Source organism: Macaca fascicularis, chromosome 5, assembly GCF_037993035.2.
Source record: "Macaca fascicularis isolate 582-1 chromosome 5, T2T-MFA8v1.1".
NCBI classification, from domain to species: Eukaryota; Metazoa; Chordata; class Mammalia; order Primates; family Cercopithecidae; genus Macaca; species Macaca fascicularis.
In genome coordinates, this window is record NC_088379.1 from 145528234 (window position 1) to 145555175 (window position 26942).

The window sequence follows — 26942 nt, forward strand, 5'->3', positions numbered from 1 at the left end:
TTGCTTATTTACCTATTAGGCATTTATTTTATTCTTAAAAATAGTAAAGCATATGAAAAGTCCTGCTATGTCATATTTAACAAAATCATCCTCCTTTGAAAAATAGGCTTATATTTTATTGCTGTGTGTATCTATATTTCTAAATTTTTCTTATTGTAGACCATTCATCAAGGATTTTGTATCCAAGGCACAAAAGTTTGTTGCCCAAGATGATGAATGCTGACATGGATGGTATGTTCTTCATTTTCTTTTTTGTATACTCCTGGTTTTGTGGATGTTCTGCTTTATTAAGCAATGGAAAGGGCAGAGAAACAATGTTTAGAAGAGTTGGATCTTGGCTAATTCCTTATTTATATCTCATCTAGTGTCAGAAAGGACCAACCAAAGCAGCTTTCATTCCTTAGCTATGAGAGGTTGGCAAGTTATTTTTATCTTCTTTACCTTGGTGTCCTTATCTGCAGTTTGGGGATACAACATTTTATTTCACAGGGCTCTTGTATAAGTCAAGTAAGAATGAATATAAAACATTTTGCAGATTTTTAAGTGCTACTCTACACAAATAGTACCTAATGTTAATTAATAGTAAATTTGAACCTTTATATTACAGCAGTTGATGCTGAAAATCAGGTGGAACTGGAGGAAAAAACAAGACTTATTAATCAAGTGTTGGAACTCCAACACACACTTGAAGGTTAGCTTGCATTTTGTAGTTTGTTTGAATGACAGCCAATTAATTTAACTTGTAAGCATTTATATTGCTAAATTTTGTTAGAATGTATAATTTTTTAAAAGAATGAACTTCAAAGTTTATATATATATGATCTTCCTGCTTTGGTAGTTTAAAGAACAGATACACTTCAGTCAAGTCAAATGGTGTTATTATGCTTCCCTCTTTAAAGCCTAACATAATGCTGGCTAGTGTGAGACTCCCTTTTAAGTCCCCACAATGTGTTACTAAGTCCGCTTTAATAAAGCTTGTTTTAAAGTAGAAATAATGTATTAGCCTTGGAGATTAAAAAGGAATTTACCTGAATTTTTTCATTTTCTAAGTCTTGCATAAAATTAATACTAACACTGAAACATCTTTTGAGTTTTAATGAAATTAAGTGGTTGTGTTTTTGGTGCCACAGTGAGCAGATCATGTCACTCAGAACCTACCACTGACTTACATTTTACAGAGTTAATAAAAGTCATCTGTGACTTCCCTATTAGCTTTCTTTCTTTTTTTTTCTTTTTTTTTGAGATGGAGTTTCACTCCTGTCGCTCAGGTTGGAGTGCAATGGCGCAATCTCGGCTCCCTGCAACCTCTGCCTCCTGGGTTCAAGCGATTCTCCTGTCTCAGCCTCCTGAGTAGCTGAGATTACAGGTGCCTGACACCACGCCTGGCTAATTTTTTGTATTTTTAGTAGAGACAGGGTTTCACTGTGTTGGCCAGGCTGGTCTCAAACTCCTGACCTCATGATCCACCCGCCTTGGCTTCCCAAAGTGCTGGCATAACAGGCGTGAGCCACCATGCCCAGCCAGAATTAACTTCTTATATGATCATCAGGAACTGCATGTGTTGAATGTCTTGATAATGTTACAAGATGATCAGTTGCTTGGAAACTGACTGCCTGTATTCAGTATATGAATTCAATTGTGTTAATCTGATATATATCTTAAACATTTCTAGTAAAGATGTTATGGTTTTATGTTGATAAGACATAAAATGTGAACCAGAATTCACATTTTAAAAACAAAGTCTTTTTTGAAAATTAACTACCCAACATTAATGCTATTTACAAAGAATAACATTTAGCCTAATGTGAAGTATTTTTAGGAATTTGTCTACTAATCTGCACTCAGTTTGTTTACCTTGCTGTCTCTAAAATCTGAATTCTTAAAATTTAAGGATTGTGTTACCTCTTTTAAGAATGAATCCTAAGAATTTTGTAATATGGAATCATTGTCTTTGTTATATTGATAATGGGCATTTTTATTTTTTATAAAGATCTCTCCGCAAGAGTAGATGCAGTTAAGGAAGAAAATCTGAAGCTAAAATCAGAAAACCAAGTTCTTGGACAATATATAGAAAACCTCATGTCAGCTTCTAGTGTTTTTCAAACAACTGACACAAAAAGCAAAAGAAAGTAAGGGATTGACACCCTTCTGTTTTATGGAATTGCTGCTGATCATTTTTTCTTTAAAACTTGGATAGATTCCAAAAGTTACAGTACCTTTGTGGCTTCATTGAATATTTATGAAGAAAATGTCAGATGTAGACAAAAATAACACAATAACAGGAGGCTTCCATAAGTTTGTGTATTATGTTAGTCTATGAAAACGTGCAAATGTATTGTAGAGACTTTATAATTAGAATTGCATATATTTATGAAACTTAAAAGATGAATGTTTTATCGAATTTGTAGGTTTAGCACTGTCTTTTATTATAGGATTAGTAAGATATAGAAGAAAATAACCACCATGTTGTGAAAAAGTGACTAAAATCATGTACTAAATGCACAGCTTTATGTACCCTGTCCACCATCTTGTGCCTCTTTTCCATTTGCCTCTTCCTTCCTATTTCCCTTCCCTTAAGGAAAAAAATTGGTGTCACATTTGTAAAAGTAATTTTAATAGTTAATCATCTCTGAGAGTAACCTGTATTTTCATTGTTGAAACAACCAAAATAAGATACTGTCTCAGCTAGGGTTTGTCATTTGTGTATTTAGTATTAAGATAGGAATGCTAGTGTCTCTTTAATTAATTGGAAATAGATGGAGGCTAAAAATGAAGGTTTTTCTTTGAAACTGAATTAACTTGAGAATATTTGTTGTTAAAAACTTCTTTTTGCACAAAATAACTCATTTTGTATTATCTGAAAATCTATAATTTCTGGTCATGTGTATGTTTAAAATAGAAAATTTTGAGGAAAAATGGAAATAGGGTGGAAAAGTACTTGGTAAACAGTAGTAACCAACTTCAAATATTTTCACTCCAGATTTGTGTTTTCTCTGGCACAGAGTAGATCTTTTGGGAAATATATATAATTAAGTTTGACTACCCTTGTGTAAGCCACATCTGGATGAGAACAGTTACAAAGAGTTTGGTCTCTAAGTTGATTCGTACCCAGCAGGTCAACTTTTGCAAAATTCCGTAACAGTGTGTTAGTATTAGAATAGTGAATAAAATGGGAGTTTTACATGTATACTTATTATCTTGCTCAGTATTTTATCTCACTTGTTCTAGAATTTTCTGTAAACCCTGCTACTGGGTTTGAAGAGTTTTAGTCATCCTTTAACAATTTTTAAAAATTTAGCTTGTAGATTCCATTTGGTAAGGAAATCAATAATGGAAGTAATGCTAAAATCTTATAATATGAAAAGAGATCCACTCATATAGCTTATGGTTATTAGATTTGGGCTACTTTTAATCATGGAATAATCTTATGTATTGGTGTAAGAGTTGATGAATGACTTTAGCTGTATGAATATATAATAGTGAAACTGCAAACATTTTGCATCCCTTTTGTGACCTAATTTACAGACATTTAAATTGTGTTGCAGTTCTGCTTTGCTGTTTAATAAAAAGCTATTTCAGAGGTTGTGTGTGTTTTGATATAGTTACCTAAGTAAATGGGGTATTTAGGTTTAGTGGTGTATCCAGGGTTGTTCAATGCCACAGAATAGTGTATCTTATTTAAGTACACAGTTACTGATTATTTAGGGGAATAACATTTTTATTAATAAAACTGTAACTGGTTATCAATATAAATATCATAGATATTAAACATTAATTTAGAGAACAAAAGCAAAGCACTCAAAGGATCCAAGATCTCCAGGGAAAAAGGAAGTTGTATTTTTTAGGGTAGGCTAAGCTACTTTAGCAAGAGACCCAGTGATAAAGAATATAAATACAGAAGTTTCTCTCCCAACTAGTGGTTCCAAGGTCAGCATTGCAGGCTAGCAGCCCTTGTTCACACAGTTACTCAGGGACTTTGGCTGAGGATGGTGCTGCCATTTTAAATCATGGCTTTCAAGTCACTCTAGTGATTACTCATCTAATTTGCAGGAAAAGAGCATGGAAGTGTACATATGCAAGGTTTTATGGGCTGTGCCTGGAAATGGTTCATATATGTTCTTATATTCCAGTGGTGTGGAGACTTATTTACATCTAGATACAAGAGGAGCTGAGAAATGTAGTCCATGGCTGGGAAGCCATATTCCAGCTATAAATACAAGATTTTGGTGGCCACTAGCAGCCTCAGCCACAGCTCTTCTTGTGCTGCTAAGTATCTTCCCTTACATAGAGAGTAATCCCTCTTCATCCAGCTAGTGATTCAGCTCACAATCTCTATTAAAAGTCCATCCCTTTAGATGTGGCTTCTAACAGTCTGACAATCTCTAAACTGATAGACAAATTATTTGCTCTCACCCTTACTGCTGCCCATTTATAATGTAGTGGGGACAGGATGGCCAAATAAAAAGTCTCAATTTGGAAAATGGAATAAAGGGAAACATGCAAAAATTGTGGAATGCTCCTGGGAGATGTATGAAGATTTTGTCCCTAGTAGTGGAGAAGTACTTTGATTCGACTGTGATTCTGATCTCTGGCAGGGGACTCCCTTGTTCGTTGAACTCCATGGTTTCCCCTCTGGAAATTTACTCCCTATCCATTTTCTATGGCTACCTGGGAAGTAGAGGTTGGGTGTTCACTCCCTGGGAATTGTGAAGACAGTCCACTTCCTGCTGGTGTGAACTTGGTGCCCATTTTAAGGCCAAGCTCATGTTTCTTGGGAATATGAGTCTCTTAAAAACTCATATGCCACGGAACCACAACCAAGCTTTTGACCAAATTCTCAAAGTATGTATTATTTTTGCCTTTCTTTAATGGAGGCTATCTCCTATAATAAGATAGGAGGCTATCTTATTATCCCTGAAAATAAGATTGCACTGGGAATGTTACATGCAGATCATCACTGCAAGGCTGGGTTCCTCTGGCTTAACAATTGGTAGAGAAGTCTTCATGGGCTTTCCCCCAATCTCCCACACCTCAAAAATAATTTTGAACCTTTGCTACTATTCAGACTTCAGAAACAATTGGCTTACTTTTGTGAGGTTCCTTGTATCTGAACTTGATCTATTCCCTTCCATCTCTGCATGAAAATGTCAAAATTTTTTGATACCTTGCTGAATGCAAGGAATAGCCAATTCATTTAACATTCTGTCTTTTTCCAACTAGAGCTATCAGCTTAGTAGGTGTCAAAATATATCCCCACTGCTTGTCATGTTAATGGTAAGCTAATGCTATATACTTAGTTTTTGCTATGCAATACTTCAGGATAATTTCTTCATTAGAAATATAAGTGGTACACAGTGTGCACAGGGACTGTGTCCAGCTTCTGGAAAAGACTCGACCAAATTTTAGACAGGCTCCTTTGAGCCTTCTTTTTCACTAGTCCAGTTTTAGCAGAAATCCTGCTAAATCAGTTTAGAGAGAATCCCATCCTCAGTAACATGATCATCAACCTGGACTGTCTCTGGCAAGAATCATCCTAGTCTTGATGTCTCCACTTAGTAATTTTCCATACACTGACCTCATCACTGCTCATTGACTATAAATCCTCAGCTGTATTTGCTGTGTTAGTTGAGCCCGGTTTCTTTCCCTTATTGGATGATGGTCTTAACACATACAGTCCTGAGTTGTCTTCTTTACTGCTTTAACAAGTGTCAGAATGGTTTTTTCTTTAGTACCTCCTAGCTTACATGCTGGTAGAATAATATTTGGTAGGGAAAAATCAGCATACTCCTTGTTACGGACTGAATGTGTCCTCCCAAAATTCTTAGGTTGAAATCCTAACCCCAAGGTGATTAGGAAGTGGGGCCTTTGGGAGATAATTAGGTAATGAGGGTGAAGCCCTCATGAATGGGATTGTGTCCTTATGCAAAGAGACCTCAGAGATTTCTCTTTCTGCCACATAGAAGACAGCAGTCTGCATCCTGGGAGACGGCCCTCAATGCTGATCTCAGACTTCCAGCCTCCAAAACTGAGAAATACATTTGTTGTTTACAAGCCACCCAGTCTATATTTTATTATAGCATCCCAAATAGTTCAAGACATCCATTTTCCCCACTGTTTCCCAGGAGGAATTTCCCCAATATTGACACTGCCATTCTATGCAAAATGTGTCCTCTTTATATTCCCTTTGGACTCACAGCAGGTTACTACAAATCACAGTTCCTTGTCTGAAACTTGCAGGGCCAGATGTTTTAGAATTTGGAGTTTTTCAGATTTTATAAAATATTGTGACTCAGACACCAATATGGTTTGGCACAACACGTATAATTAAGTATATTAACATTTCTGCAGCAAAATGAGTATTAAAGTAGGATAAAGAAAGACTATATATATATAAAATCTTGCTGAGAAAGTCAGGCTCAGCTACCAGGTGAGTTTTGTTACCAAAATGCTGGGAAAAACCTTTCACTTTTCAGAGATTTCTGGTTATGGAATTGTAGCAACAAAACCTTTTGTAGAAAAGTAACCAAAATCATGTATGCATTTAGTTCCAACCAGTTAATATCGTATCTCTATTCCTGTCCCTATTCCCTGTGATCTAGTCCCTTTTGTAAATGAAAAATGTAGTTGAATTATAAAATCTAAAATTAATTTTATTGTCCAAAGAAAAGCGAAATTGATCTTAACTTTAGAATGTAAAGCCATTCTTTACTTTGCCCAATAAAAATTTTGTTTTTCCCTGAACACTGTGGTGGCTGTCATCAGATTCTTCAATGTGCATGTAACCAAAATTATTACCAGTGGATACCAGGGATTAGTTGTTAAGAGCATTTGTAAATCATGAAAGAACAGATAATGTGAAGATATGAAAGGTTAAGAATTGGAAGAGACTTAATTCCTTCTTACTCTTATCAGAAAACTAGCCGCAGTTTATTTCACTGAAATCAGAGATTAATGGTATTTAAAAGACAAATTTACAAGGCTAGGTGTGGTGGCTCACACCTGTATTCCCAGCTCTTTGGGACACCAAAGCCAAGGGGATTCCTTGAGCCTAGGATCTTGAGACCAGCCTGAACAACATAGTGAGACCGTGTCTCTCCAAAAAAAAAATTTTTTTTTAATTAGCCAGGCATGGTGGTACTTGCCTGTAGTCCCAGCTACTCAGGAGACTGAAGTGGGAAGATTGTTTGAGCCCAGGAGTTCAAAGCTGCAGTGAGTTACGGTACCACTGCACTCTAGCCTGAGTGACAGAGTGAGACTCTGTCTCCTCAAAAAACAAAAACAAAACAAAAAAGGCACATTTACTGTAACAAGGACTTTATGTTGGCCGTTGGCCTTTGGACCTATGAAAGGGTGGGTTGAGAGACAACAGAAGCTAAAGTTGTACATTCATTGTAATCAATTTTATAATGTATCTTGTTTTAAAATGTATACATTATAGATGGCTTATCAAGTGCTATTAAAACTTGGAAATACCCCCAAATTTTACCAAAAAGTATTCATTTAACAAACACAAAATATGTGATAACTATGTTGGGTGGTAAAAGCCCATTTTTCCAGTTGTCATGTTGCCCATCTTCTCTAAACTACCCTACTTTTCCATGCATTCTCTTTCCCATCAATTTGCCTCATATCTGACCTTTCAGAATAAGGGATAATTTTATTTCCAAAACTCAGCTCTCATACTATGGAAATACATGGGAGTTATATACTTTTGAGGGGGAAGAAATTGTTGAAATGTATGCAGAAATTCTTTTATGTTTTAATAAATCACATATAAAAGATTTAATTATCTTACTTTAGCCATCTTATAATCTTTAAATCCTGCTAAAGTTAGAACATATAGCCACATTGAAAAGAGAACAAAACATTGTTCACAGATGCCTAGAGTGTAATGTATTTATGTTTTAACTATTCTGAATAGTGTCTACTGAATACAAATACAAAACCATTTAGGGACTAGAATTCTGAAATTTTAAAATACATTAAATTCATTTCTAGTGGTTCATTTTAACATGTAAGCAGTTCCATCATGTTTCTCCTCCAAATGTGGTCTGATAGCTCAAAAAGACTAATTCTAGAAACATGATGTTTTCGTGGAGAAATGATTAATGGAAGCAAGACCATCAGTAAAAAATATTCAAGAAAAGGGACGTTACTTTACACTGATCAACTTAAAAAGCCTCTGAAAAGGCAAACTAAAATAAAGAAAAGCAAAATACACTATTTCTCTCCTTTATGGATAAGATGTAAGTCATTTTGAACAATAAAGTCAGATTAGGGAGTAAAAGGAAAAAGCCATTTGATTATTAAGAAAGACTGTCTATTGCATGGATATAGTACAGGTTACACATTAGAGTTTTAGTTTTGTTAAACCTGTCAGTTACGGTACATCCACAAAGGAGTATGTGCACAGGCATTAGCAGTGATTTGGCAAATTCAGTTGCTCAAATTTTACCACTGCAAGCTTATGGAGTTTAACCAAACAAATGAATCTGCAACCAAGAAAGTAAACAAAACAAAACAAAACAAAATAAAACAAAACCAAGCTTTAAAGAGTCTTTAGAGAAAAATGTTCACATGCAAGAATCTTCCCAGGCAAGAAGGTTTTCATTAAATTAAAAAAGAAGTTATCTCCTGAAGTAGTGGTTTACCTTCAGAAATACTCTCATCTAGGGTTATTACACTCCAAATGCAAGGTGAGCTAGAGAGGGAGAATGCTTGCAAGATGTGTTCAGTTCATATTAAATAAATACAAAGTATGGCTAAATACTATGTATTAAGATTTTCTACCACCAATTTATAGAAGTTCAGAGTATAACAATGGAGTAAATAACTTATTTTCTTTCTCAATTCACTCTTTGAAGTAAGGAGTGAATAGTGTTAGTGGCTATGTTTGGCTTCCTTCAGTAAAAGCAGAAGCTTGAGACTTATTTTCCTTATTCATAAGTTCTAAATTTACCTACTGGGGAAGGAGTTGTATGGGAACCTATAATAGTTTAGGGCTTGCCCAAAGATGGGGTATGTGTACGTCTATGAAGGAATCCAAAATCGTACCTAACATGTGGAAAGTTCTCTAGGTAGTTAGTATTCAAATAGTTCTGTGGTCTCAGAGATTTAGATCCTCTTCCAAAGAGTCTAACCCTGTTACCCAGACATAAGAATTTCATAAATAAAATATTTTAAATGGAACAACACAGCTCCATTTTAATATAGTCCAGTGACATGGTAACTGATTTAAAAAGAAGAGCAGTAATAATAGTTGCTCCTCAGTGGCAGCTTTGAAGCTATTCATAGATGAGATGACAGACTTAAAATAGACTGAAACTTGTCAGGAAAAAAGAAAAAAGATAAAAATACAAAAGCATTCCAACCCCACTGGAAACAAGAAAAAATAAAAATAAAAACATGATGAATTGAAATCAGCCATTAGAATCTCTTAGTAATAAGGAAAATAATATAAAGCCTCCCCAACAATAACCTGTTAAATAGGGTATTAAGGATGAAAAAATATTTAAATTTTATTTTCAATAGCAATGTATGCATAAGAAATTTTGTGAATGGGCTAAACTACTTTGGCATAAAGCAACTATAAAAACTTGAAAAAAAATCTGTACATCATTTTGTTTTGATAAAACTCATTATCTTTGTATTCAAATGTAAAATATGCTACAATATAATCCAGTGATTTTATGAACAAAGCACCTCTTTAAAGGAATCTATAATTTAAGCGAACAACTGACCATAACTATAATTTGACACAAACTAGGTAAATGTGGGTCATATACAACACTTTCAATTGTTGATAGAATCAAACAACCATACAGAAACTTTATTGCATTTAGCTCTGTACAACAGAACACATGCTCATTTTTATTATAGAACTACCAGTTATATTGTATAGCCATTTAAGTGGAAATTCCAATAACTGATTTTTTCCAATAGCAATGAAGCTGCTACATATTATTTTGTTCTGTACAAACCAAAACTATCTCCAAACAACTAAAACTGTGTAACTTCTAATGGTATTAATCTCTTAGATCCGATATGTAATGTGCCACTTTTATTCTAAATTCAAAGACCAGGTAACTTCAAAGATGCTTTTTTTTTCCCTCTGAAATGAAGGACTAAAATAAATGTCTGAAAGAAAAATGTTGCTAGATATTAGAAACAGGATGTGCATAGATTGATTAAAGTTCAAGTCTGGCATGCTGATTTTAGAATGCCAAACATCCCTCTCAGGAATTGAAAATACTTGAATCTAGTTTAGTCCTTTCGTACTCTTCTTTTGCGTACTGACTTCATTGGCCCATCTCCAGATCCTGTGCTCTCATCTGCTTCTTTCATCTAGAAAAAATAATTACAAAAAGGTTTCTTTTAGTATAACAAGTAACTAGTAGATAGTAGTAAACAATATATTTATTATTCTCTAAAATATATGTGCTATCAATCAAGTGCTATGATGAAGGTATTATATGAAATAAAGTTATAGTTATTTCTCAAGGCTATACAAAAATCAATGTATTCTAGCTCACTGAGACATACACATAAAAAGACAGAAAGACTGAAAGATGTAATTAAGATATTTTTGAAGGTACACAAAGTATTTTGTAACATAAATGTAAATAGAATACATATTCAAGTAAATGACTGCAGGTATTATTTTAAGAAAGTCACAGCAGAAACAATGATTATTTAAACCTTGGCTCTGGAAGAAATTGTCTTCACCTAGGTCTCCCTAAATATGGATATTCATACTAGATAATGGTCCCCAAAGTCCCTATAAAACCTCAGAGGGCAGGAAGACCAGCAGCCAGTATGTGTACTGATTGAACATTAGGAAAGACTTAACAATAACTGCAAATTTATTTGGAGGATTTCTTCAAATAGATAAAATGGAGCAAAATTTAATCACATGCAACAGCAGGCAGAACTGTACTTTTATCCTACCTACGTAGTTGGAATGTAATATGTTAGCATGGTGACTCTGTGTGGTAAGGCTATGCAGCTCTTTAAGGGCCAGAGAAAACTGGTTTTTGGTTTATGCTGGGTTAAAAAAAAGAAAAAGAAAAAAGAAAGCTCTGGCTCTAATTATACTCTGGATTTCTCATTCCATAATAACTTACAAAAAAAAAAAAAGCATTGTGCAAAGTTCCATTTTATATCAGGACACAAAACAGGGTAGACTGATGGGGGTGGGGGAAATTCATTAAAGATTTGAGAAAAATACCCTATCAGGCAGATAGTACTCAACTACCCAGTGAATGAATATTTCAAAACATGAGAGTAAAATGTTGAGACATTAAGGATGTTTTACAACAGCTATAAAAATTATAATAATGACAATTATCTTTTAAATATTCAAACAATGTGTTTATTATGCTTTTCAATAGAATTTCAATGAGAAAGTCATAATTTTGGATACACATTCTATCTTCATATTTTGTACGTCACAGGCTTGCTCTTTTACTAGGCATTGAGACAATATAAATTATAGTATTTGTCTTTCCTTCCTTATGGATATGTTTTAAAAACAATATAGAGGCTCTTATAAAAGCTGAGAGAAATATGGCAAAAATTCTTTCATAAACCAGATTGGTGCTTTTATTGAAAGAACTTTTTATGGATAACAACTATACATAGAAACCAGTTTATTTTCTGTTACCTCATCCTCTGATCCAGACTTATTTGATTTATTACGTTCTTCTTGCCCTTCTATGATTTCGATTTCTTCTTCACTCTTTTCCTCAGGTTCACTTTCCTCTTCTAGAATACAGATTTTATTAAAAGCAAAGACTCAATAAATTAGAATTTTGCTACTGAAAAGTATTAAGTACAATAAAGGGGATTTATTTAAATTCCAAGATTTATTCCAAGATTTAGAAGAAACTTCTTCCATTCAAAATTTTAAAAATTATAAATACTCATTATATTGTCATATTTTATAAATGAATCATCATATTTGAGTTGGGGGACAAGTTTTAAAAACTTCTTAAGCATTCAATCTGTATGTAATATGAAAACCAAAAAATAATCATCTTTCCTGTGTTCCTGTCTCGGGAAATACTTCCTTTAACTTTTGGTGATCTTTTAATCTTCAATATGTTATTTACTTATGTTTGTTCTCTGTGGACATTATCAGGCATTTTTTCAGTTACTGACCCTCCTTAGGATTCCATTTAGCAGAACCTCCAACTTTTGTCATCATTGTTAACCAAAAGATATTAAGCATGTCCTAGGAGCTATATAAAGTAAAAACTCCTACCCCACCAAGAATGGGCTTTGGGGAAAGGGAAGTTGAAAAATCAACTCTGACTTCTTCCATGTAGTTCCAGTGTGGGACTACATGTATAGGTGAAAGTACCTTTATACAAGCAGGCCCTTCTGATACTTAAATGTCCTCTAAATAAGGTTGATCCAGACATCAATATACTCAGCACTAAGAAGTTACAAAAATAAGGCTGAAAACTTACAACCTGAAGTATTTGTTGTTTTAGATACCCATCCTAATAAATACATGTACATGCATTTATACATGTATATGTGTGTATATATACACTCTCTCTTAAAAAAATAGACACACATGTGTTTTTAAGTCAACTGTTTCATCAAGTGAGTTAAACATTGTGCTTCAAGACATTTGACTTGGGACACTGGGCAAATCAATAGTTTTATTTTTACCTCATGTAAGGAGGTCTCAGTGGAGAGCCACCAAATGGTGACTTCAGTTCTAACATCTTCACGAGTTTAATATAGGATGGGAAGGGGATATAGGTTCAGAAATCCTTTCAGAAAATTAATTAAATTATTTATTCTATATGGTAAGCATCTGATTAACAATAGCCATTGAAAGACTTGGTGTTGATTTTGTTGCTGCAATCACCTGCTTTATATCTATTTCTTTTCTATAGAAGCCATTATATATAACCTCTATCACCCTCCATCTCATCTTCTACACTCCCAGAGCCAAGAAACATCCTTGCAAAAAGCTATGGCCTATGGGATTCATAACTGCTAGGCTCTGAAGCAACTGAACACTATTTAAATCTCCTTCTTCCTAGAACACAAAAACTATAAACAGGGTGACTGCTCAGATGACTATTACTCCTTCTTGCCACAGTCACATATTCTTGGGAGATTCAGATGTATAAACTTGATAATAAACAAGTGTAACACCTAGTTATTTCAAGGCAATATACTGTTTTATGAGCTTTACCCAGGGTCTCCCTTATAAATCACTCTCATTGTCTTACCTTTTTCAAGCATTTCACCATCACTTTGCTTTTTTTCCTCTTCCAGGTCCATCGGTTTTTCCAGGGCTGCTTTCTCTTCCTTTCCTTCTTGCTCTAGTATTCCTTTTGTTTGTGGTATACATATGTCGGTTTTTTTATACTCTGTATCTTTATATTTCTTCTGTGGTAGTTAACATATTTTTACTAAAGGCAGAGTGCTATTTTGAAAAAGCTTTTTTTTTTTGCAATAATTGATAACATACATAATGAAAGTAAAACTTATGAGACATTTAGTTTATTACTTTTAAGAATCACTTGCTCAATTTATAGAACTCCTAAACAATAAGAAATTTGGGGGAAAAAGTTGAAGGAAATCAATTTTCTTTACCTTTACTTTTCTTGGCCAACAAAATGAAGTAATTAATGCTATTGGCACTCCTGCTGTTATGAGATAAATCAACCAAAGCCATGGGTGCCCTTCAGCAGCTGCCATTAACTGTTTTAATACACCAGGCTATAGATGAGATAAGCACAAAAATGCAATTCAAATTTTACAAACCTTTACTGGGTAACACAAGATACAAAAAACTTATTTACTCAGGCATTTTACATTAAGGAGTGATGAACTTGTAAGTAAAAGAAGTTTCATTTTCCCACCTTATACTTTGTAAAGTCTAATTTAATTATTAGCATGCATCACTGAGTGAGACTTGATAGCAGAAGATATGTTATGACAAAAGTGGAAACTTCTAACATACTAGCAAGAAAAATGGTAATTTTCCTTTTTGGTAAATTTCAGAATAGAACTACCTTTTATGGATGTATTACCTGGTTTATTTGAAGTGATCATTCATTCTGTACTTTTAAAGAACTTATTAAAATCATACCTCAGAATTGTTTTCTTTTTTATATAAACACATGTCACATACAAGACCCTCAATAAGAATATTATTTCTCTTATTAAAATAAAATTTAAAAAAATCAAATGTTTTAGGTACAAGAGGTTCAAAACGAGAATCCCTCTTTACCTACTCTTTTGATGGTTTTTCGCTAGTGACCCAAGGAACCAAATGTAAGGTAAGAATTTTTCTTTATAGCAACTGAATTTAAAGATATATTTTCTAAGATGCATTGTGTTGAAATATTTAGCTTAACCTTTTCTAAACAGTGTTAAAGATTTTGGGAAAAAACTGGAACAGAATTTAATAATGTTAAAATATAAATTATTTGTACATTCCTCTAAGTAAAAAATAGTTAAAATAAATAAACAGTAATATTTAGATTATCATTATCACTTAGGTCTTGAATTGGCAAGATGACAAAGATATTAAGTAATCTTCTTCTATAAACAGTAAATAAGCATTAAATCCCATTAGAGATATTATAATTCAATGAATAAAATGAGGACTTACATATGCATATGTAGTTCATAATGAAGTAACATAAAAAGCAAAATATTTTGTCTGCATAAACTTATTCAAACACATTTCCTTGGCATTTAGTAATTATTGCACATTTATTTGCCTTTAAAAGAGCCATTTGAATAACCTACAACCAAGACCAAATCTTATTATCATTATTCATAGTTATATCACTACTGTTATTGGTCAACACCATACCTCATTAGCATTTGCTATCATTATTTTCCATCTCCAACCATCTGCAGCCCAGTGATCTGCTACTTCCTTTTCCGAACAGATAATAAAATTATCAAAGTAGATATCAGAGGTCATAGACCAAAGCTCTAAACCAAGAGCACTAAAAGAAGTCAGAAGAAATGGATGATCATCTTCGAAATAATCTGGATTAGGAATTTTTCGAGGACTCCAGATTCCCTGGAAGAAAAAGTAATTGAAGACATTTTCAAATAAAATAACTTCATTATAAATGCTGCTTAATAAATAGCTGCTGTTGAATGAAATTCACAATGCTAACTGGAAAAAAGAAAACTTTAACTGATATTAATTCATTAGTAACATACTGGAAATAAAATCTTGTTTCTTTTTGCTGTGTACCCGATGTTTCCTATGAGGGATAATGATTTTAAATTCTGCAAAAAAAGGAAAAGGGAAAATCCAACATAAACAGAAACGTGAATAAATTTCACAATTTGTCTATTTTAGACAAATTTTTAGATTTAGTAAAATTCATTGCAAAATGTTACTCAAGTTGTCCAAATCAGAAAGATTATTGTATAGCAAAAATGGAGTTACTCCATTTAACATATACCCATGACAGATATCATTAATCAGGTATGGTTGAATCTCAGCACAACTACTCAACATAAAACTTCCATTAGATCTTAAATGATTAAACTGTCAATTAAATCAAATACATTCAACAACATTATTGCTCATTGAGTCACTCCGCCATCACATGTATGTATTCTGGACCAGACACTATGCCAGATGATGGAGACATACATGGTTCTTGTATTAGGGAGTTTAAAGTAGAATAAAAGAGACAGACATTAAACAATATTTACCAAAAGAAATATTTTGTGTTAAATGCTTTTAATAAAACCACAGTGAGTAATTAGAATATGAAACTGTATATATATAATGTTAGAACGTGTCCATAAATAATTACAAAGATAAAACTAGAGGGTTAAGTGGATAACATAAAAACTTTTAATATAAAAAGCTAGGTACACTCAAAAGATGTCTGATTGATATCAGAATAAAATCAGGGCCGGGCTCGGTGGCTTACTTCTCTAACCCCAGCACTTTGGCAGGCCGAGGTGGGCAGATCACGAGGTCAGGAGTTCGAGACCAGCCTGGCCAACATGGTGAACTCCTGTCTCCACTAAAAATACAAAAATTAGCCAGGTGTGCTGGGGCGCACCTGTAATCTCAGCTACTTGGGAGGCTGAAGCAGGAGAATCACTTGAGCCCAGGAGGCAGAGGTTGCAGTGAGCCAAGATCGCACCAGGGTTTTTTGTTTTCTTCTTTTTCTTTTATTTTCTTTTTTTTTTTTCTGAGTCTTGCTCTGTTGCCAGGCTGGAGTGCAGTGGCGCGATCTCAGCTCACTGCAATCTCCACCTCCAGGGTTCAAGAGATTCCCCTGCCTCAGCCTCGCGAGTAGCTGGGACTACAGGTGTGCACCACCACGCCCGGCTAATTTTTTGTATTTTTAGTGGAGACGGGGTTTCATCATATTGGCCAGGGTGGTCTCCATCTCCTGACCTCATGATCTGCCCGCCTCAGACTCCCAAAGTGCTGGGATTACAGGCGTGAGCCACCGTGCCCGGCCAAAAATCAGAATTTTAATAATACTAAAGAATAAGTACATTAATTAAGCACAGGCATTAATTACTAAAATGTACAATGTGTGTCTATTTGATCAGAATTTACTTCTTATATTTACTTCTAAAATAGAAGTTTATTTCAAACTGAACATCAACTGATAATTCAGGAAGAATATAGTATGAAGTGATTTATTTCCCCAGAAAATTAAATAATTGATGCTCTACTTTTAAAATATAAATTAGTTGGGGTCTATTTTCTCTGACATCTTAAAAATGAAACTTCCAAAAGTTAACATAGATAATTAGATATTTAAACAGAAAAGATCACAACCTTTTTAACTTCACTAAAGAATTGGAACAAGCGGTTGTTACCTGGTAGTTAGGATTATCGACCAGTGGAGGTCTCCATACTCCTTTGTATTTTGGGTTATCTATCATGGGAGGTTTCCACTCACCACACCCAATCCGACATGCTGGATTAAGAATCTGAGGTGCCTCCCATTCTCCATCCATGTCTTCATTCCTTAGGATATTAAAGCAAATACAGTAACCTCAAGTCTCAGATCAGTCATATAAACTAGTAACAAAAATGCACGTAAGAAACATTTAAAATCGACATTTAAAGATGAAAAGTAATTACCAGTCATCAGGTTTTTCAGCATTAGGATCAGGGATAAATTTTGGTTCATCATCAAGCCAGCCAGCAGGTTTAACAGCACTTGAATCTTCTATTTGGGCAGGTTCACTTTCATCCCTGTAAATACAATGTTTTATATTAATTACTAATTATTCAAAAAGTTTAAAAATGCATATGTTACAACACTCAGAAGGTACCACATAAAATTATTTCCCTCCCTTTTGTTTGTGCCTGTGATTTGTCCTCATCTACCACCCACCTAAATCTTCTGCTAACTTGCCAATTTTTGGTACATATTCCCCATTGTGCTCTATGCATACATGCACACATGTATACATTCTTTTTTAATACAAATGATAGCATTCTATACATAATATATTAGACCTTGCTTTTGTTACTTAAAAACTCATTCATCAAATATATATTGCATGCTTACTATGTGTTAAGACTGTTCTAGGAGCTCCATTATTATTATTGTTTTTTCGCTTGAGATGGAGTCTCACTCTTGTTGCCCAGGCTGGATTGCAATAGTGCGACCTTGGCTCACTGCAACCTCTGCCTTCTGGGTTCAAGCAATTTTCCTGCCTTAGCCTCCAGAGTAGCTGGGATTACAGGCACTTGCCACCACGCCCAGCTAAGTTTTTGTATTTTTAGTAGAGAGAGCCACCATGCTCATGCCTGGCTGGACCATATATATATATATACATATATATATATATATATATGTGTGTGTATATATATGTGTGTATATATATATCTGGCTTCATTCTTAACAGCTGCATAGTTTTCTACTTGAGGATATACCATAATTTATTTAGCTTATCTCATCTTGGAGGACATTTAGTGTTTCCAAAATTTTACTATTATTAATACAAACAATGCTATAGTGAATGTCCTAGAATATATGCCATTTCTTACCTGTGAAAATATAATTGTTAAGATTATGGACATTTTAAATTTTGATAGTAGCATCCAAATTACTTTCTATAATGGTTACACTCCATTTCCAGTTCTACCAGCAGCATGCAAAAGTACTTATTTTCTCCTGTCTTTGTGAAGAGTGTTACCAAACTTCTTGATTTTTGCCCATGTGATAGGTGAAAATTGGTATCTCACTGAACTTTGAATGTACATTTAGTAGCATAAGTGATACATAAAAACTATTTTTTCTTAGCTCATCACCTTTATATTAAGAAATTAGCTCTCTGTCAGCTATATGATTGAAAATAATTTTTCCTGGTTCTTGTGGGTTTTTTGAAATAGTTTACGGAGGGTTGTTTTTTTTTTTTTTTTTGCAATATACAAATCACTTATTTTCATGTAGTTGAACTTATTTTTAAAGGATTCTTGGATTTTATATTTGGAAAGTTCTTCCCTATTCAATATAATTTTTTAAACCCCGCTTATTTAATTCTAGTATTTTCATTTTAAAAACAACACTTAGGCTGGTGTGGTGGCTCACACCTGTAGTCCCAGCACTTTGGGAGGATGAGGTGGGCGGATCACGAGATCAGGAGTTTGAGACCAGCCTGACTAACATGGTGAAACCCCATCTCTACTAAAAATACAAAAATTAGCCGGGCGTGGTGGTGCACGCCTGTAATCCCAGCTACTCAAGAGGCTGAGGCAGGAGAATTGCTTGAACCCAGAGGCAGAGGCTGTAGTGAACCGAGATCGCATCATTGCACTCCAGCCTGGGTGACAGAGCGAGACTCCGTCTCAAACAAAAACAAAAACAAAACACTTAGTAAATTCTAAAGTATGTAAACATAAAGTACTGAACTACTAATATAATTTTCATCATTACAGAAAGATAGACATTTTAAACAAGAGGCCACTTCATGATTTTCCAAATGAATTACAAAATAAACAGAAAAAATGAACTCTACAAATGTACAGATTTGTGTTTGCCTGATATCATGTCATCTTGAGTCTCTGAGTGCTCAGAGCAACCAAAAGTTAAAACTTAATGGAGCATTTCTTTTAGTACTTTGTAAAACAAATTCTAACACATTTCAACAATCAGAATGAGGCAGTTATATGTGGTTTCTCTCATTTCAGGGCAAACGTACTTTTTTTTTTGGGGGACACAGTCTCGCTCTGTCGCCAGGCTGGAGTGCAGTGGCACGACCTTGGCTCATTACAGCTTCTGCCTTCCAGGTTCAAGCAATTCTCCTGCCTCAGCCTCCCAAGTAGCTGGGATTACAGGCACCCGCCACCATGCCCAGCTAATTTTTGTGCTTTTAGTAGAGACGGGGTTTTGCCATGTTGGCCAAGCTGGTTTCGAACTCCTGACCTCAGGTGATCTGCCCACCTCGGTCTCTCACATACGTACAATAAAGATCAAACTAGGACTGAAAATTAAAGCACTGGTATTTTGGATTTATGCAATTTTTTTATCCACAGCAATGAAAACATAAAAAATAAACATATATTGAAAAATGTAACATCATTATCAATAGAAATAAAAAAATATTAACAGGGAGGGAAGTGTAAAATCTATTTTAGAATATATTTCACCCAAAATACTAAACATAAGTAGTTCTGATGTTTAAAACAATAAACTTCATTGGTTGTAAACTTCACTTACATGTTGTTTCGTTACCTAGTTATGCCAAATAATGCTTTGCTACCGAATTATTTGCTTACCAGTCTTCTGGTTTGACGGCAGAAGGATCAGGAATTTTTGCTCTTTCATCCCATTCTTCAGGTTTTTTGTCACTGGGATCTTCAATTTCTTTGGGAGGGTTGATAGGAGGAACCACATCCTCAAGGAGGCTTCCTTTGTTTACAACTGTTTGATCAACTAACACCTCAAATGTGTCATCTGGATTCATCACTAAGGACAAATTTAAATATATTATAGTTATCATTTTGGTGTACACTTTAAAGATAATCTTCTAAATAATGTAACTACCCTTAACTCCATGGGTAAAGCTTTTTTCCCAACCAGAAACAGAGGAATAACCAATGTAGTAAACCAAAATATTCTAAAATCACCAGATATATTTCCTAAATAAAGATAAAATTTTGTTTTAAACTGCATTTTTTACAATAAAATGCTCCATTACTTCTCAAATAAAAAATAATACCAAATAGCTCTGTTCTGGGACTCATAACGAGTCAGCTTCACTCTTTTATAGTTACAAGATACAAGCTAATCTTTTTCAGCATTTAATTTTTTTGATACAATCTTAAAGTGTTATAAGTATAACACAAACAATTCATTTATTCTGTTCTAGTTATATTTTCTCATTATTTCTACAGTTTACTTGGTGTTCCCCAAAATGCCGTTTTATTTTTCAATTATTTCATAAAGATGTTTATTATATCACATCTGATATTGAAGATGAAATGGGCATTGCCCTAGCAGACAAAATGAATGTTTCTACAACTGCAGCATTTAGGGAAACAGATTGAAATACTTTAATCTTGGGTGGAGTTGAGACGTGAGAAAGGAAGCCGATAGGGCCATTTCAAAATGTCCTATTAGGTTCCAATATGCTCTGATTTTGATAGTGGCCCACCAGAGCTCTACAGACATTATACTTGAGAATGGGAGAAACAACTCCTTATAATGTCCCTCACCCCCATAGCTATGCAAATTCCTATTTACCTAAGTATATTAATATATGGCTGCTCAATGCTTTTCCTTTTGAAGTACATGCCACAACCAACACGAGGTAGAACATAACAATAATCACAACTACCTACAGGATAAAGTCTAAACTTTTTCGTCTGGCATTAAGGGCGTCTTCCTTTTTATTTTCTAGTTTTCTGTTCTTACAGCACCACTGTCACAACGTCTAAAATGTCCTTTCACCCTACTGTCTTCCACATTCTATCTGTACTTCAAGATGAGCTCAAATATAATCTTTCCTAGCTTTGTTCCAAGTCTCTAAGCTGGAAGTAATATTGCTTGTGAACTCTTAGCTGTGCCTTATCTCTCTTTCTTATATGGCACTTTATTTTCTACCTGTGCTGTCATTATACGTGTCCTATTTTCTGAAAAAGATAAGCTCCTTCAGGATGGGGTGTATGTTTGTTTTCTCGTAAAGCACTTGCCATGAATATATCAATAGTCAGCAAATATTTTTGAATACATGAATGAATTGAAAGGGTATACCAAGGGTATAAAGATGAGTCTTCCTGTCTGTAAAGAACTTTTTAAGGTCTACATCTGGAGGTTTGGCATGTTTCTCTTCAAAAACTCCAGTTTTGGGATGTTTATGTCTGAAGATAAAATGAAGTTTATAATCTTCTCCGCATTTATCTGGTCCAAACATAATGATATAGGATGTTCTATCATAAAAGTTTTCCTTCAAAGAGAGATGAGTGTTGGCATTAGTCCAGAATCAAAGAGTATTTAATGAATTTCTGTATTCTATCCAATGGGTAGAGTTTACAAAAATATATTAAATGATAATTCACCAAAGATCTAGCTATTTAATACAAGTGACAATAAAGGACGTGGAAAAACAACAAATTTTACTTCAATATAGATTTTTTAAAGTACACACTACTTCCTGAAGATGTAGGAAAGAAGCTGAAAATACTCTAGCAACATCATAATATGCTTCAATTCTCTATGTAAATCTATATTACTAATATTTTATTGAGAGAATTGGGCATTAGGGGAAAGCATATTTATGGCCTTAAGACTAAAATTGTTACCCATTACTATTATTTAGGAAGATATCAGAAAATGACCCTCTGAGGACAAGATGAAGAGAGATTTATTCAGACATAAAAACAGACAGGGGGACATGCATTTCTCTTTATTTGGCATGGCACAGTGGTTAACAGCATGGGGTATGGAGTCAGATACTGGGGTTCAAATCCTATCACTGCCACTTAAACTAGCTGTATGTCACCATGAGTCAATTTTTTAAAGCTCTCTGTACCTCCATTTCATCACCTCTGAAGTATGGAGATGATAGTAATACCTACCTTACAAGAGTTCTCTGAGAATTAAGTGAATTAATCAGATAAAGTGCTTATAGAAATACTCGGCATTAGATTTTTTTGTCATCCTACCTTCAAGTGTTCATCTAAAACAAGAGCTTCAACATATACTACAATGGTCTCTCCTTCACTTGATCCTAATAATAATGAGTAGTATATGAAAAAGTCTTCCATCCACATTTCATCGCTTATGTACAGACATGTGTTCTGAAAAACATACCCCTGATGTCTCATCTATCGTATTTCTGTTATATGTAGAAAGTCTGAAACAGCCATTTACAGGAGAAGGCTGTAAGAAATATCCCCAACCTTCCAATGTTCCTAATACAACCTCTTAGAAGTATAAAGCTACTTCATCATGAAAAGTTTTAAAAATTAGTTACTTTCTATGGGTTACTAACCCCTTTTAATTTGGTTCTTTGGCCATTTTGTTTCACTGCTTTACTTTGTTATACTTCTCTAAACAAACAAGAGTCTTATTCTGTAAAGAAAATAACTCTAAGCTATATTTCAAAAGAATTTATAAGTACCACGAAGTTTTTGTCCTACAGACATGGTAAACTTTTTCATGTCTTTAAAGATTATAAAATTGATGCCTTCAAGTAACACAGCTTTATATAAAACTTGAAGGCAAATTGTAAGAGCTATATAAATTCACATTGAAAAAAGATATCTACAGTTCTTTTCAATTTCAGTTGAAGATAAAAATGTTCACTTTTATCAATTGTTCCTTAAAAATACTTATTAACTTTAATAAGGTTTTCTTAAATATTGAAATATCATACCAGAATCAAATCATCAGTGTCTGCTAGGAGTTTAATGTATGCACCTCCACAATCAATACCATCTTGAAAATTTACTTCATATCTGAATAAAGGGAAAAAGAACCGTGCTACTGATAAATAAAAATTACCAATTGCTCTTTAAAATCTAATGTTATTATTTTCAATTCATGTAAGTATAAATTTTTTTACATTATCAGAAAGCTCATATAAAGCATATCTACAACCTATAGGAAATAAGCAAAAACAGTTTTCTACTACTGTAATACAAGACACACCAATAAAATATTAAAAATAGAATGATTACAATCAACTGCAGACAAACCAATCAATTTGTTTAAATTTTGTTCCATCAAAACTGATAAATTAAGAATAAGATACTGTGACTAAAACTACAACAGGAGATTTCAAATTCTGACAAGGTAGGCACTATACTTATACTTTATAAACTGAAAAAACAAAGGCCATAAGAACCACAGCTACAGCAAGATAAGAAATTGCTAATGATCTTAGATACCTAGAGTTCACTACACCTTACCATGTTAAATAAGTTGTACATTTAATTAAATAGGTCCAGCAAAGAGATTCATAATCTCAATCAATAAGCTGGCTTTCAGACCTAAATAGCCAGGAGATATGGGAAATTTTCACTGTTTAGTATAACAGCTAAAAGAATGAACATGAGTGTCTCTTACGAATTTACAACACAGTGTAATTCTCAGCAAAGTTTTTTTTATTTATTGGTAATTTTTAAACGGAAATAGCCTTGCTACGGCAATGAGGCATAGACTTACTGAAGAGATTTTTTTTTTGGTTAAATTAATGAATTATATGTGACAGAAATCAATGAGGAAATGGTTGTCAAACAGTAAAAACAAAAAAGGTTATGATTTCATTAAATGAATGAAAACAAAAAGACATGAAAACTAGAGAAACAACCAGAAATGATGATCATTTTAATAAAGGATTATAGTTGTAAATGTTTCTGAAGAAATTTAGTGACAAGAAGGTAAAACATGATAGCATACAAAATTTTAACAGTTTGAACTCAATTGGTGTATCTATTTTGTATTAAGAAACAGGAAACAAAATTTTAAGTACCTCTGATTTGAAAGGTGTGATTTTCCCCTATACTTTGTACCATGCTTTATTTCTTAAGCTATCTACAACAGTGGCTACATGCATGTACTTTAAAGACAAAATGACCTGAGAGTTATTCTTGATTCTGCCATTTACTCTAGTGACTCCTTGGGTAAGGGCAAGTCATTTAAGCTCTAAGCCTCTATTTGCTCATCTATAATATGCAGACATGGCCCATACTTACACCTTAAAGGATTGTTATGATGATTAAAGGATATTATGCCCCATGAGGGGCAAATACATGCTCAAAATGCTTCTATGATAATCAGAAGGAAGGTATTCTTTTGTTCTTTTTCATTTTTTAAATAGAACCTCAAAGTCTTATCTTTATTTTAAGCAATAGCTGACAAAATTTTGTTTTTCATGGAATTTAAGTATTTGAAGACTATAAGTAGAAGACATGGTGCATGATATGACTTAAAGGTCAATGTTTTCAGGAAAAAAATTAAAAAGATTTTGCTTTATAATAGGTTATCTGAGGACAGAGCGTTCTGTAAAAAGGTAAGAACTGGAAAAAATGTTTTGTACAGTGGCTTCATAAGTGTGAACATAGTTTCATTGCTCCATTATGCCTAGATTCAATCACTTTGTCCATTTCTTATACTGTAAACTTTCAGAGTTTTCAAATAATTAACTTTTACCTAGTATGAATGATTCACAATGGATTAGAGGATCAACAAAATGTTTATCATACAGCTTGACTGCTGCTAAACTTCCAGTCACAGGAAAACCAAGGGCATATGCATGGTATATGGTAACCTTAATTTCTTTAGAGTATCATTTCTCAAATTGTTCCATGAAATAGCAGTTATTGTTAGGTGGGAGAATAAACTTATGTGATCAAACATGTTTGGGAAACACAGTAGTAATGCTGAAAACAGGTTTTCATGTGCAGAACTTCTCAGTCTTTAATAAGCTAACATACTTCCTTTTATAAATTTAAATTTAAAATTTATTTATTTATTTATTTATTTAGAGACAGTCTTGCTCTGTTGCCCATTTACTCAGGCTGCAGTGTAGTGGCGTGATCTCGGCTCACTGCAAGCCCTGCCTCCTGGGTTCATGCCATTCTCCTGCCTCAGCCTCCCGAGTAACTGGGACTACAGGCACCCACCACCATGCCCGGCTAATTTTTTGTATTTTTAGTAGAGAAGGGGTTTCACCATGTTAGACAGGATGGTCTTGATCTCCTGACCTCGTGATCCACCTACCTTGGCCTCCCAAAGTGCTGGGATTACAGGTGTGAACCACCATGCCAGGCCTTTACTTCGTATTTTTTTAAGTTAGGATATTCTTCATCTTATTCATATATACTAACATGTACACAATTTGGGAAAAGCAGCTTTATAGTAAAGTTATGTTGTAAATCAGCATTTATAGCATTTAATATAAATCTCTTCATTTTATTTACCCCATTTCATTTTATCAATATTAAGAGGAGACAAACATTCACTCTCCTTTGAATTGTTTTTAAACATGAAAGACTGCTATTCAATTCTTGATCCTCCTTTTTTTTTTTCTTTTTTCTTTTTTTTGAGGCAAGATCTCATCTGTCACCCAGGCTGCAATGCATTGGTGTGACCTTGGCTCACTGCAGCCTCCACTTCCTGGGCTTAGGTGATCCTCCCACCTCAGCCTCCAGATTAGTGGGACTACAGTTGGGCACCACCATGCCTGGCTAATTTTTTAAACTTTTTGTAGAGCTGGGGTTTCGCCATGTTGCCCAGGTTGGTCTTAAACTCCTGGGCTCAAGCTATCTGCCCACCTAGGCCTCCCAAAGTGCTGGGATTATACACATGAGGCACCATGCCAGGCATAATGGGGAGGTGGAGAGGTTGAAGGAAAGGATTATCTATAAGAATGTGACCTTTAAAAGGGGTCCATGCTTGAAAGACACTGGTATTCATAAACATTTATTTTCGAAATAAACTTTCTGCCTTTGAATCTTATCACTGGTTTAATAGCAATATTTATGATTCTATTCTGAATATATTAAGTTTAATAGTTTGATAAGAAGTAATTTTAAGAGTAAAACAAACATGATTTTTACTATGCATTATATAGTTTATGGCAGCAAAATTGTATATATTACAGTATATATCACATAATTTTAAAATTTTTTTAAGAGAGCCAAACTATTTACTCCTCATTTAGTCAATACAAGACTCAGACCTGGGCCGGGCGCGGTGGCTCAAGCCTGTAATCCCAGCACTTTGGGAGGCCGAGACGGGTGGATCACAAGGTCAGGAGATCAAGACCATCCTGGCTAACACAGTGAAACCCCGTCTCTACTAAAAAATACAAAAAACTAGCCGGGCGAGCTGGCGGGCGCCTGTGGTCCCAGCTACTCGGGAGGCTGAGGCAGGAGAATGGCATGAACCCGGGAGGCGGAGCTTGCAGTGAGCTGAGATCAGGCCACTGCACTCCAGCCTGGGCGACAGAGCGAGACTCCGTCTCAAAAAAAAAAAAAAAAAAGACTCAGACCAAAGGAAATACACTGCTTAATAGCCCACATACAATTCTTTGAAATAAATATAAATATTAGTTCTAGGCCATAAGAATGGTTGATCTTTATATTATTTTATCATTTACCTGCTTTTCATTAAAGACACGGGTATGTTTGTGTGTATATGCACATTTGTGTATTTAACTAAGTGAAACGGAAAAGGAAGATCTAGATTTTTACATCCATTTTCAAAATACAAGCTATATTCAGAAGCCAAAGCTAATACAAAATTCAGAAAAAGTATTCCAAAATATAGCAACACTTACTGAACTATCAAGGGTTTATCAGCAAAAATGAAGGGTTTTGCTAATACAGCAGATATTGCATGATGCTTTGCTCTAGATTTTAATACCAGTCCTCTGTCACCAGGTACCTGGTTTTCTTTCAACTCTTCAATTTCCCATCTTCCTAAAAAAATAAAGCAAAGCAAATTAAA

General features: G+C 34.2%; 2 protein-coding genes across 20 annotated transcripts in view; one reads left to right on the plus strand and one right to left on the minus strand.

Moving 5' to 3' along the window:
• Nucleotides 1-3580, plus strand: part of SCOC (short coiled-coil protein) — a 44532-nt gene extending 40952 nt beyond the window's left edge. For all 11 annotated transcript variants that reach the window (XM_005555956.3, XM_045392892.2, XM_074040507.1 and 8 more), the window contains 3 exons: nt 160-231; nt 608-691; nt 1991-3580. In XM_005555956.3, the coding sequence (XP_005556013.1) occupies nt 160-231; nt 608-691; nt 1991-2133 (299 nt within the window). In that variant the 3' untranslated portion in view covers nt 2134-3580. The remainder of the gene's footprint in view (nt 1-159; nt 232-607; nt 692-1990) is intronic.
• A 6216-nt stretch (nt 3581-9796) lies between these two features.
• CLGN (calmegin) overlaps nt 9797-26942 on the minus strand; it is a 32674-nt gene continuing 15528 nt past the window's right edge. For 3 of the 9 annotated variants that reach the window (XM_005555960.4, XM_005555961.4, XM_005555962.4), the window contains 11 exons: nt 26773-26914; nt 22864-22945; nt 21240-21432; nt 19763-19952; nt 17117-17230; nt 16849-16999; nt 14849-15064; nt 13618-13743; nt 13251-13410; nt 11663-11763; nt 9797-10344 (listed from right to left, as the gene is read on the minus strand). In XM_005555960.4, coding sequence (XP_005556017.3) covers nt 10264-10344; nt 11663-11763; nt 13251-13410; nt 13618-13743; nt 14849-15064; nt 16849-16999; nt 17117-17230; nt 19763-19952; nt 21240-21432; nt 22864-22945; nt 26773-26914 — 1556 coding nt within the window. In that variant the 3' untranslated portion in view covers nt 9797-10263. The remainder of the gene's footprint in view (nt 10345-11662; nt 11764-13250; nt 13411-13617; nt 13744-14848; nt 15065-16848; nt 17000-17116; nt 17231-19762; nt 19953-21239; nt 21433-22863; nt 22946-26772; nt 26915-26942) is intronic. The other 6 variants (XM_074040504.1, XM_074040505.1, XM_074040506.1 and 3 more) reach the window with 2 other exon arrangements.